Source organism: Salmo trutta, chromosome 4, assembly GCF_901001165.1.
Source record: "Salmo trutta chromosome 4, fSalTru1.1, whole genome shotgun sequence".
NCBI lineage: Eukaryota > Metazoa > Chordata > Actinopteri > Salmoniformes > Salmonidae > Salmo > Salmo trutta.
The window spans coordinates 7,758,145-7,771,846 of NC_042960.1; the positions used below are offsets into that span (position 1 = coordinate 7,758,145).

Sequence of the window (13,702 nt, forward strand, 5' to 3'; positions counted from 1 at the left end):
GACTAGAGAGAGTTGGGCTGGATCCCAAATGGCACCCTATTCCCTATTTAGTGCACTACTTTCAACAAGGGCCCATAGTGCTCTGGTCAAAAAGTACTGCACTATATTGGGAATAGGGTGCCATTTGGGAAACAGCCTTGGTGCTGGTTCTACTGACCTAGTTGGTCCTCTCCGAAGCCCAGGATATGTCCCACCAGAGTGGAGCCACAGGAGCTGCTGGTCCCCAGACACAGAGCTTTCTCCTGCCACTGGTCCCTTGCCGCCGCTGAGCCCTTCTGGAGGATCCGCAGGTTCCTGAAACGCACGCACACATAAAAACACAGCGCAACATCAGCACACTGTTACAGTCATGCGAGCATTAAGCACAGGTCAGGGGTCAGAAAAAACGGCACATTGTTTCCTTCCAGGTCACAGCACAACAGTCTTGTGTTTCAGTTCCTTAGTGTGCATGAAGTCTTTTGGTTTCCAAATAAACATGATGCCAAAATCCTCCTCGTCCTTTCACAACAACGTGCCCCTCATAAACTGAAATGAGACTAAGTGGCTGCGAGTCATTTTTCCAAACACATTGCCATGATGTCTCAATAGCATACTTCCTTCAGCGTCTTTATTTCCTTTGTTTATTCAAGAGGCGAGGTTTGACTTCAGCAAGAGAGGAAGATTAATTATCAACCAATGAGACGTGTGAACAACACGAGGCCGTAGCCAAACGGACCAACCAACCGGGGCAGGAAATCACGTCTCCATTTACAGTGAATGAGTCTGAGCAGTAGTAGTGTCAGTAATGTGATAGTAATGTTTTCCCCCCAACGTGGATGGAACACTGGGTTTATGTTGGCACGGTGACCATGGACAGAATCAGGGGATGGACGTCAATTGGCATAGTGTTTACCTCAGAGTTACGTTCACCATAGCAAAGTTGGGTTACTGAACACAGCTGTTTGTGTTTGTTCAATTCAAAGTCAATGAACACTAGAACCGTTGTAGAATGTTCCAAATGAGAAAACAATGACGTTTGATTCAAACTAGCTACACATTTAATCTAGATCATTTGATGATAAATAAAAACCCTGTTATAATATTTAGAACTTATAAACTTACCCGTTCTTGTCTCCGAACACATAGCTCCCGTAGAGCCTTCTGGACTGGCAGCCTCTGTAGATGAACCCTCCCACAGGTGCTGCTCCTCCACTGGTCGCCAGGTCAAAGATGGACGCCTCGTTCTCTACAGAAACACACAGATACACAGGCCTCAGATCAGTATCATTAAGATGGACGCCTCTTTCTCTACAGAAACACACAGATACACAGGCCTCAGATCAGTATCATTAAGATGGACGCCTCGTTCTCCACAGAAACACACAGGTACAGGCCTCCGATCAGTATCATTAAGATGGATGCCTCGTTCTCTACATAAATATAGATACACAGGCCTCAGATCAGTGTAATTACAGAGACTGTGTCCCAAATTGCACCCTATTGTCTTTAAAGTGCACTATTCTTTAACCAAGGCCCATAGAGCTCTGGTCAAAAGTAGTGTACTATACATATAGTGCACTATACACAGTATATAGTGCCATATGACACTTAGACAGAGTTAGATCTCTACAAGCTCCAAAAAACGAATGCAGAATGATTGTGGTATTTTAAGTCAATTTGTGTATCCCTCCCAAAGAATTTACTTTTTGGAACATATAGCATTTGTCAAAAGTTATTATTTTCAGCCTAAGATAGCTGTCATTTGACAGCTTGACCAAAATATGACTAGCTACATCTTAGATATTACACTCATATAATATGGCCATTGCAGGGAGTTTCACTCTGTTTATTCCCTACACTCTTAGAAAAAAAAGTTCCAAAAGTGTTCTGTGGCTGTCCCCTTAGGAGAACCCTTTTCGATTCCAGGTAGAACCCCTTCTTTAGGTTCTACAAAGGGTGCTCCTATGAGGACAGCCGAAGAACCCTTTTTGGTTCTAGATAGCACCTTTTTAGCTAAGAGTGTACAATAGTATTCTCTGTGGTGACAAACATGGCACCATACCTTCACTCTGCACCTGGAGCTGCCATGGTCAGACCCTAGCCTAATGACTGTGACTCCCTGAGACCTGGAGCTGCCATGGTCAGACCCTAGCCTAATGACTGTGACTCCCTGAGACCTGGAGCTGCCATGGTCAGACCCTAGCCTAATGACTGTGGCTCCCTGAGACCTGGAGCTGCCATGGTCAGACCCTAGTCTAATGACTGTGACTCCCTGAGACCTGGAGCTGCCATGGTCAGACCCTAGCCTAATGACTGTGACTCCCTGAGACCTGGAGCTTCCATGGTCAGACCCTAGTCTAATGACTGTGACTCCCTGAGACCTGGAGCTGCCATGGTCAGACCCTAGCCTAATGACTGTGGCTCCCTGAGACCTGGAGCTGCCATGGTCAGACCCTAGCCTAATGACTGTGACTCCCTGAGACCTGGAGCTGCCATGGTCAGACCCTAGCCTAATGACTGTGACTCCCTGAGACCTGGAGCTGCCATGGTCAGACCCTAGCCTAATGACTGTGACTCCCTGAGACCTGGAGCTGCCATGGTCAGACCCTAGCCTAATGACTGTGGCTCCCTGAGACCTGGAGCTGCCATGGTCAGACCCTAGCCTAATGACTGTGGCTCCCTGAGACCTGGAGCTACCATGGTCAGACCCTAGCCTAATGACTGTGACTCCCTGAGACCTGGAGCTGCCATGGTCAGACCCTAGCCTAATGACTGTGGCTCCCTGAGGCCTGGAGCTGCTATGGTCAGACCCTAGCCTAATGACTGTGGCTCCCTGAGACCTGGAGCTGCCATGGTCAGACCCTAGCCTAATGACTGTTACTCCCTGAGACCTGGAGCTGCCATGGTCAGACCCTAGCCTAATGACTGTGACTCCCTGAGACCTGGAGCTGCCATGGTCAGACCCTAGCCTAATGACTGTGGCTCCCTGAGACCTGGAGCTGCCATGGTCAGACCCTAGTCTAATGACTGTGACTCCCTGAGACCTGGAGCTGCCATGGTCAGACCCTAGCCTAATGACTGTGGCTCCCTGAGACCTGGAGCTGCCATGGTCAGACCCTAGCCTAATGACTGTGGCTCCCTGAGGCCTGGAGCTGCCATGGTCAGACCCTAGCCTAATGACTGTGACTCCCTGAGACCTGGGTGTGATTTATGCCCACTCTAATGAGTCCTGTTTTCTCTGTTGGTGTAGGAAGAGAAAAGGATATCCATGTTTACTGCCATCTGTCACGAGTCCATTAGTACGTAGTGGAGGGTGCTTTCAATTACTGTGACTGAGGCCTTGCCTTGTTAAAAACAACTTTGCTAAACTGGATTAAAATGTAATGTCGATATAGGACTTTAACCGCCACGATACCACTTCATTAACGTTGAAACTGAACGTATTAAGTGATGGTTGTACTAAATAGCGCAGGAGGTTGATGATGGAGTTTTTGTGTATTTTTGGGACAACATGAATGTAAATCGTTATGTAGTCATTATGGGAATAATGGACATTATGATGTGAGGAGTTCTCGCCCCTATTAGGGTGTAATCAGATAGGTAATGAACTCCACCTCCATCATGGCAATAGTATAATCGGGGCCGGGATCTGGGGTAATTTGGCCCAATCAGTGGTCGTCCTGGGTGAGAGGTGGCCAATGGAATGGGTGGGGGCTTTAAACTAGGCTGAGGGGCTGGGGGGGAGGGGGTTAGGGGGGGGGTTGTTTTGCGGGTGGCTGAAATAGCACTCATTGTGTGGTTATTAGAATCAAACAAACAGCTCTACATGATTTAAACCAAACAAAAGCACTAATTTCTTCATTGTGTTAGAAAGAGTGTTCTGGTGTCGATTATGCTCTTTTGACGTGCACCAAGGAGAATATGAACCCCAGGTCCTCATGGCTCTGTTTAGAGTGCTTTCAACTATACTAACCCATCATCAAGATATTCATCATGGCTGACAACTATAAATCATATTCATGGACACAAACTCACATTCCCCTGGCAACGATATGCGAGGACGAATCGTTTGTGGATCACAATAACTTCTGCTACTTTTTTTTTTTAAACTCAGATACACTGTGTATTGAACAAGTTGGAGGCTGACCAAATACCGCATTCTCACAATAGCAAAGAATCCAGTTGTATTCCAAAAAAACAGACACAGTTTTTCTCGTGCAGAACACACAGTAAAATGAAAGGTTATCCAAAAAGGTCATTTGTGAGGAATTCCATCAGATTCTTCCACACTTTCCCAAGGTGAGCGAGGACATGAAATGAGACTGTAAGGCAGACAGAGCTATTTTCATAACAAGCAACATTAATGTCCCATTGATGTATTCCAGACAGACTCCTAAAGGGCACTCTCAGGCTCCTAAAGGTCCCAAATGGCAGCCTGTCCACTATAAAGTGCACTACTTTTAACCAGGGCTCATGCACTCTGCTCAGAAGTAGTGCACTATGTAGGGAATAGGGTGCCATTTGGGACACATCCTCAGTGTTGTTAGGGAAAACCATTAGAAGAAGGAACTCACCGTAGTCTTTCCCCTTGGTGATCGCCAGTATTCTCCCTGCTGACGCGTTCCTACCGCTGGCGTCCGTGCACAGCATCAACAGACTCCCGTTGTTATCCGTATGATGCCGGTCCACGGCACACCTGGGGAAAGACAGGAATGAACGAATAAGTGGGAAAAACATTGGAACGTCATGACACTGTCCATCTGCGATGATGCGTCACTCCCTGAGTATCAACGATCACCTTGGGGTGGTCGTGCCACATGATAAAACGGTGGCAGGCAACGGGGGTGCAGTAAATCAATAGCTGCATATCTCACACACCCAGCTACAACTCAGTCAGATTGATGAACACGTTCTAATGAAGCTCATAGCCTAGTACAGTCAATCCATGATCAACCTTTGACCATGTGAAGACACAGAACAACCGAGGCAGTAGCATACGGAGTGATCTGATCATGTCCATGGTTGAGAAGATACACACTACAAAGGAATAGGTGCAACAGTCACTCACAATTAACTGTCACTCAGAATGAACTGTCACTCACAATTAACTGTCACTCACAATTAAAAACGACATACTATATACTAATATTAATATATGAGAAGATACACACCCACCATAGTGATGTATTGGGGGATTCTCTGGGTGGGTACAGGTATCAGGTATGTGAAGTATTGAGGGTATTCTCTGGGTGGGTACAGGTATCAGGTATGTGAAGTATTGGGGGGATTCTCTGGGTGGGTACAGGTATCAGGTATGTGAAGTATTGGGGGGATTCTCTGGGTGGGTACAGGTATCAGGTATGTGAAGTATTGGGGGGATTCTCTGGGTGGGTACAGGTATCAGGTATGTGAAGTATTGGGGGGATTCTCTGGGTGGGTACAGGTATCAGGTATGTGAAGTATTGGGGGGATTCTCTGGGTGGGTACAGGTATCAGGTATGTGAAGTATTGGGGGGATTCTCTGGGTGGGTACAGGTATCAGGTATGGCCATGGAGCACTCACCTGCCTGGGTCATGCAGTCCGTGGGCAAAGATTTCTGGTGGCTGGTTGGTGCTGTTGAAGTAGGGGTTGTTCCTGGGTATGGAGTAGGGAGCCATGCAGCAGTCTGTGTCCACGTCCACCCTCAACACAGACCCTGTGAAATCACTGCAGATAGCACACACAAGAAAGGACAACTGGTTAGGTGGGAGGAAAGTGGTGCAGGTGGAAAAACTGTAGCTACTGTCTTGGTTTACTGCTGCCATATTGCTTCATCTTGCCAAATGTTAGAAGACTTACTATCCTTTAAGTTTTTGGGAAATTGCCTACAGTGGCCTAAAAAATACTAGCAGAAAGATGTCCATAGAAAGATTCCCATAGACAGATACCCATAGAATGATGGCCATAGAAAGATGGCCATCGAAAGATGCCCATAGAAAGATGGCCATAGAAAGATGCCCATAGAAAGATGGCCATAGAAAGATTACCATAGAAAAATGCGAATAGAAAGAAGGCCATAGAAAGATACCCATAGAAAGATTCCCATAGAAAGACGCACATAGAAAGATACCCATAAAAAGATGGCCATAGAAAGATACCCATAGAAAGATGTGAATAGAAAGATGGCCATAGAAAGATACCCATAGAAAGATGGCCATTGAAAGATAACCATAGAAAGATGCGAATAGAAAGATGGCCATAGACAGATACCCATAGAAAGATACCCATAGAAAGATGCGAATAGGAAGATGGCCATAGAAAGATGGCCATAGAAAGATATCCATAGAAAGATGCCCATAGAAAGATTCCCATAGAAAGATGGCCATAGAAAGATACCCATAGAAAGATGGTCATAGAAAGATACCCATAGAAAGATGGCCATAGAAAGATGGCCATAGAAAGATAGCCATAGAAAGATGGCCATAGAAAGATACACATACTAAAGATTCTGACAGAATGATCCCCAGACTAATCCCCAAATAGCCAACACATTGCCCTTGACCTTTGACCCCCTGACCCCTGGGTCTCACCTTAGGCCGTCCATCTCCTCCATGTCGTCCAGGGTGATCATGCCGTCTCCCAGGACGATGTGCAGCAGGCCGTCAGGGCCAAACAGCAGCTGTCCTCCCAGGTGCTTCCTGTGCAGCTCTGCCACTTCTATCAGCATCCGCGTGGTCCTACTGTCCACCACATTCGGGTTTTTCCTGATCAACAAAATTAAATCGAAAAGTGTTCGATCAAATGCATAGTTTTTTATGTCTATGAGAGGAACCTAGAGTGTATTGTTTTGTATCTCTATGAGAGGAACCTAGTGTATTGTTTCATATCTCTATGAGAGGAACCTAGAGTGTATTGTTTCATATCTCTATGAGAGGAACCTAGAGTGTATTGTTTCATATCTCTATGAGAGGAACCTAGAGTGTATTGTTTTATATCTCTAATAGGAACCTAGAGTGTATTGTTTCATATTTCTATGAGAGGAACCTAGAGTGTATTGTTTTATATCTCTAATAGGAACCTAGAGTGTATTGTTTCATATTTCTATGAGGAACCTAGAGTGTATTGTTTTATATCTCTATGAGGAACCTACATTTACATTTGAGTCATTTAGCAGACGCTCTTATCCAGAGCGACTTATAGTAGTGAATGCATACATTTCATTTCATTGTACTGGCCCCCCGTGGGAATCAAACCCACAACCCTGGCATTGCACACACCAGGCTGGTGTTGCAAACACCATGCTCTACCAACTGAGCCACAGGGAAACCTGTGAGTATATTGTGTATCGTTTCATATCTCCATGAGAGGAACCTAGAGTGTATTGTTTTATATCTCTATGAGGAACCTAGAGTGTATTGTTTTATGTCTCTATGAGGAACCTAGAGTGTATTGTTTTGTATCTCTATGAAAGGAACCTAGAGTGTATTGTTTTCTATCTCTATGAGAGGAACCTAGAGTGTATTGTTTTATATCTCTATGAGAGGAACCTAGAGTGTATTGTTTTATATCTCTATGAGAGGAACCTAGAGTGTATTGTTTTATGTCTCTATGAGAGGAACCTAGAGTGTATTGTTTTATGTCTCTATGAGAGGAACCTAGAGTGTATTGTTTTATGTCTCCATGAGGAACCTAGAGTGTATTGTTTTATATCTCCATGAGGAACCTAGAGTGTATTGTTTTATATCTCTATGAGAGGAACCTAGAGTGTATTGTTTTATGTCTCTATGAGAGGAACCTAGAGTGTATTGTTTTATGTCTCTATGAGAGGAACCTAGAGTGTATTGTTTTATATCTCTATGAAAGGAACCTAGAGTGTATTGTTTTATATCTCTATGAAAGGAACCTAGAGTGTATTGTTTTATATCTCTATGAAAGGAACCTAGAGTGTATTGTTTTATATCTCTATGAAAGGAACCTAGAGTGTATTGTTTTATATCTCTATGAGAGGAACCTAGAGTGTATTGTTTTATATCTCTATGAAAGGAACCTAGAGTGTATTGTTTTATATCTCTATGAAAGGAACCTAGAGTGTATTGTTTTATATCTCTATGAAAGGAACCTAGAGTGTATTGTTTTATATCTCTATGAAAGGAACCTAGAGTGTATTGTTTTATATCTCTATGAGAGGAACCTAGAGTGTATTGTTTTATATCTCTATGAGAGGAACCTAGAGTGTATTGTTTTATGTCTCTATGAGAGGAACCTAGAGTGTATTGTTTTATATCTCTATGAAAGGAACCTAGAGTGTATTGTTTTATATCTCTATGAAAGGAACCTAGAGTGTATTGTTTTATATCTCTATGAAAGGAACCTAGAGTGTATTGTTTTATATCTCCATGAGGAACCTAGAGTGTATTGTTTTATATCTCTATGAGAGGAACCTAGAGTGTATTGTTTTATATCTCCATGAGGAACCTAGAGTGTATTGTTTTATATCTCTATGAAAGGAACCTAGAGTGTATTGTTTTATATCTCTATGAAAGGAACCTAGAGTGTATTGTTTTATATCTCTATGAGTGGAACCTAGAATGTATTGTTTTATATCTCTATGAGTGGAACCTAGAGTGTATTGTTTTGTATCTCTATGAGTGGAACCTAGAGTGTATTGTTTTGTATCTCTATGAGTGGAACCTAGAGTGTATTGTCAGAGGCTGGCGTGACGCTTCAATACATTCCATACCAAGGGTGGACAGTCTTAGGGGTCATAGTGTGTGCATGCTTTTCCTCCAACCCAGCCCTAACACACCCCTGCATTAACCAAAATGAGCCCTAAACATATGTTGACACTATTGGGGCCTACTACACATATTGAGACAAAAGGTAAAGAAAGTTTGAGACGTATATTTAAAGGATGTCCTGATTAAACAGAGAGGTGCTCATGTAATGGATGGAAAAAGAGCAATTCTGTACGTGAGTAAGATGAAACCACTGCAGGAGAAAATGCTGACATGTAAAAACAAGCTAACTCACCGACAACACGCCAACGAGAAGAGTGTTTAATGAGCTTGTTGTCTGGAGACATTGGGTTTTGGATTTGACGCTTCATTAAAGCTCAGAGTTAGGACGTTATTACGATGTTGGGGTGAATCTCAACTCAAAGCTGTAACTCAAACCCATAAAGTGATGACTTTCCAAGTCCAGAGAAAAGATTTGGCTTCATATTAACAGCCACAAAATGTTTAATGATGTGTTATTTTGGGCAGGGTGTTTAGACAGAGTTTCTTATTTTTTTCCTTCAGGGTCATTGCTCTGCTAGGAAGAGATTGACTATTTCACACTGAGTGACATACAAACACCAACGCCATGGCTCCTCCTCAAAACGCCACCACCTCCAAGATTATAACAGTTTGAAAAATGAAGTCTTTAAACCGAGCCATACAACAGTGATTATGATAATAAAAACGTAATACTTTAACTAGTATAGTTACGAGAAGTTTGTGTTGTTAATCACGGCTTGTGCAACGGAGCTCTGGTATATCACCAGCAGAGCCACAAACATCTACACTTGTCATTAGCGGCATTGTAGACTTCTTCCCTGTGGCTCAGTTGGTAGAGCATGGTGTTTGCAATGCCAGCATGGTGTGTGCAATGCCAGGGTTGTGGGTTCGATTCCCATGGGGGGCCAGTACAAAAAACAAAAATGCATGGTATGAAATGTATGCATTCACTACTGTAAGTCGCTCTGGATAAGAGCTAAATGACTAAAATGTAATACGCCACCATTACAATTTTCAATTAAAGCAAAAGCTGTCGCCGTCAAGAAACACGTTTCACGGTGCGGGACTTGACTTGGCAGCAAGCCGACGCCGGCTACATTCAAAACTCACTAGAAAATAAACATTTCCTGTTCATCAACTGTACTTTATACTAGTGATGGGGAAAAAATTGTTATGTTACATATTGGGATATTATTTTTGACGATATATCGTATTGCTTTGACAGTATCACAATATTATTTGTGCGCTAGTTGGCTGTACCTGCTCCAAAAGTATTTTTCCCTCATGTTTTGTTCTCCATCTTCTTTATAAATAGGGAGCCAATATGTTTTCAGCACTTTTATTTCCATGACTGATCAAAACTTGTTTTCTCATGGCTCTCGCTTGTCCCTCTGCAGCAGACATATTGTGAGCAATATGTTTGAAACATCGAATAACATTGCAATAAAATAACAGTGCGAATCACAATACATATCATATCGGCACCTAAGTATCACGATAATATCGTATCGTGAGGTCCCTGGCAATTCCCAGCCTTACTTTATACCTGCAAACATTTATCTCGGGAATATCGACACCGAAATCCATCTTATTTAGGCTTTGCTTGTTTCTGCATCGTCATTGGTTGAACCATGTGTGGTCAATGAATGTATCTAGGGGGTGGTTTGGTTTGGTTTCTCCCATTTTACCTGGAGACGGTGCCCACAGGACATAGATGTCACTTCAACGTTTATTCAACTTTGTTTCAATGTAATTTCACAGATTGTACCTGGAGACGGTGTACTCGACCACACGCAGGACGTTTCTGTATTATCAGTGGTTGAACTGTAAATGGTAAATGTTTGGCAGACGGTGTACTCGACCACACGCAGGACGTTTCTGTATTATCAGTGGTTGAACTGTAAATGGTAAATGTTTGGCAGACGGTGTACTCGACCACATGCAGGACGTTTCTGTATTATCAGTGGTTGAACTGTAAATGGTAAATGTTTGGCAGACGGTGTACTCGACCACATGCAGGACGTTTCTGTATTATCAGTGGTTGAACTGTAAATGGTAAATGTTTGGCAGACGGTGTACTCGACCACATGCAGGACGTTTCTGTATTATCAGTGGTTGAACTGTAAATGGTAAATGTTTGGCAGACGGTGTACTCGACCACACGCAGGACGTTTCTGTATTATCAGTGGTTGAACCGTAAATGGTAAATGTTTGACATGGGTTTCTCCACTAGTTACCTGGAGACGGTGTACTCGACCACGCGCAGAATGTGGTCGTGCGGTCCGATGGCCCAGCGCTCCTGGTTGGTGGTGTAGGAGACGTACAGCTTGCCGTTCTTCTTGTAATTGGGGTGGAATGTGAGACCTAGCAAACCCCTTTCATCTCCTGCCTGCAGTCAGAGGACAAACACAAAGGACCAACAAGTTAATTATGTCCCTACTTTTTCTTTCTTTCTTTCTTTCTCTCTTTCTTTCTTTCTTTCTTTCTTTCTTTCTTTCTCTCTTTCTTTCTTTCTTTCTTTCTTTCTTTCTTTCTTTCTGCTGCTTGTGCTGATAGTAACTAAAGTCAAAGCCAACCCATAACCCACAGCCAATCACCCTCCACCTTGTCTCTTTCTCTCTACTTTTCTCACTATATTTCCTTCTCTCTCTCTCTGTCTCCTTCCATCTTGATCTCTGTAGATACCCAGTGCCCACTCCTCCCAACCGAATCCCCCTCTTCTGTCCTCCCCACATACCGTACCTCCACTACCGCCCTCATTGACTACTGCATTACAAACCATTATAAAAAATTTGACTCCAGCCAGTGCTCCCCCTCGATCCCCCTCCAGTCCACCCCACCCCAGCCCTCTCTATCTCTCTCTCTCTCTCTCCAGCTTGTCCTCGGGGCCCCTGCGACGCCCAGGCCATCCCGGCGGCCTCCATTGTCCGGTGATTTGTGTGTGTAATCTTTGGGGGATATCCGTGAATGCTATGCTGAGTGGCTGAAAGAATTTATTAGCTCACTCGTAGTTCATAGAGAACACAAAAGTGCAGAGTCCTTCAGTCCTTTTTCTCCCCCACCCACCCACCCCCCCGCACCATGCAAAATTTGAGGATAGAGATGGAGGGGGGAAGAGAGAGAGAGAGAGAAAGAGAACCTAAACAAGGACAGGGCTGCCAGCACCCAGTGTCTTGGCAACATGTTTAGAAACCATCTAAATTGCTTGTGTAATACGTAAACCTTTGTCTCACCCCGGAGGCAGCTACATCAGTCACAACTCTGGTGGTCCTCCCATCATAGTTAGCTGTAATAAGCAGCTATAGCGTTTCAGTCCCTAGGCAATGCAATCAGGTCTTTGTGTTTCTCTCTCTCCCTCTCTTAACAAAAGAATGAACAGAATGCCAGGCTTAGGTGTTAACAATGTTTAAAACGTGCCCCCTTACATTTTTGGCCGTATGTTGTTGTCCCCCCCTCTCCAAAACAGCTCAAGCCCCATTAATAACAGAAGCATTGATGCTGGCTGGCGGCGAAGCAAAAAAATCAACCTCAAACCCCCCTAGAACGGCTACCTCACTGAAGGAGGCGAACCAGCAGCAGCATCAACATCAGCCAGAATCAATGCCGATCTGCCTGCGTCAACCTCTTGGAATTCCCTCTCAAAATATTTAAAAAGGAATTTAGGCAAAGAGAGCGAGGAGGTCTGGCCTTTGTGTTGGGCCTACAGTGTGGAGGCATTAGCAGAGGTGTAGTCCCGGGTCACAGGCCAAGCAACACAGATCATAAATTGGTTCAAGTGTACTGAATCCCCCAGAAACTGTTTGGACGGCGAAGGGCAGAACCCAGTCAAACATTCCAATGGGAATGTGATGGAAGTGTTCGTGTCGTCAGCCCTGTTAAGTACGAGCTAGGCCTACAGTGATCAGACACCGGGGTCCTTTCAATACCGCCGTTAAGATAAAAAAATGTGAACGTTGACAAATAAATAAGAGTTCCTCTCGATGAGAATTTATGAGAACTACTCAATGTAAATTCCGTGTTGCTCAAAATGACAGGATTTATGTGGGGTTGGTATTGAGTCCAATCAACTGAACATTGACAGTAATGAGTGGGAGATGATTCCAGTTTGCCACAGACAACCATTCCCGTCCCTCAACATAAAATGATTGACCCATATGTCCGATTTGGGATGCAGTGACCCAAATTCCCCACATAAACACTGGGAAGGAGCGGGTCAAGACAAGAATTCCAAAAGGAAGGAGCCATTCCTAAAACACAGCAGCGGTAAATGGGCTGAAATATTAGCTCTCTCGCTAATGACTGCTCGTCATAACCAGAAGGCATACGGACGGCAGCAAAGCTAACACCAGGTCATAAGAAACAAACACTTGGAAACTAGGGCTGAGTGCCAAATGGCACCCTATTCCCTACATAGCGCACTACTTTGGCCCAAGCCCTATAGGGAATAGGGTGCCATTTGGGACACAACCCAATTCAATCTTAACTCCTGATTAGGAGAAGAGAAAAAATACCTTGGCAGATGGATCGCTATCAAATGACTGCCAAAGCTGCAGAAGACATATTGTTGACAACGTAAGTAGGCAGCTTTGCAACAAAAGAGCTCATTTGAAGTGTTCGTGTGTTGAGTATTAGTTCCAGTTGAAATATAAACAAAGTGAGGTTTCACTATCTTCCAGCTCTACTGTGTGGGGTTAGTCAGAGGAGAGGTACTGGGTGTACTGCAGTGGAGGCTGGTGGGAGGAGCAATAGGAGGACGGGCTCATTGTAATGGCTGGAATGGAATCAATGGAACGGAGTCAAGCGGGGTTTCTATATGTTTGATCTGTTTGATACCGTTCCATTAATTCCATTCCAGCCAGTACAATGAGCCCATCCTATAGCTCCTCCCACTAGCCTCCTACAGGTCCTCTGACCACCCCCGTTTGTGGTCATGGGAGAACAAAGCCTCGTAGCGGGGGGGGGGGGG

The 13,702-nt window shown here is 44.2% G+C and overlaps 1 protein-coding gene across 1 annotated transcript in view; it reads right to left on the reverse strand.

Annotated features, from left to right (window-relative positions):
• The window catches only part of hhip (hedgehog interacting protein), a 45,984-nt gene that overhangs the window by 13,435 nt on the left and 18,847 nt on the right, over positions 1-13,702 (reverse strand). The window contains exons 5-10 of the mRNA XM_029749711.1: positions 10,974-11,125; positions 6,550-6,723; positions 5,543-5,686; positions 4,554-4,675; positions 1,102-1,225; positions 158-294 (exon numbers count right to left, since the gene is read on the reverse strand). Of these exons, the coding sequence (XP_029605571.1) occupies positions 158-294; positions 1,102-1,225; positions 4,554-4,675; positions 5,543-5,686; positions 6,550-6,723; positions 10,974-11,125 (853 nt within the window). The remainder of the gene's footprint in view (positions 1-157; positions 295-1,101; positions 1,226-4,553; positions 4,676-5,542; positions 5,687-6,549; positions 6,724-10,973; positions 11,126-13,702) is intronic.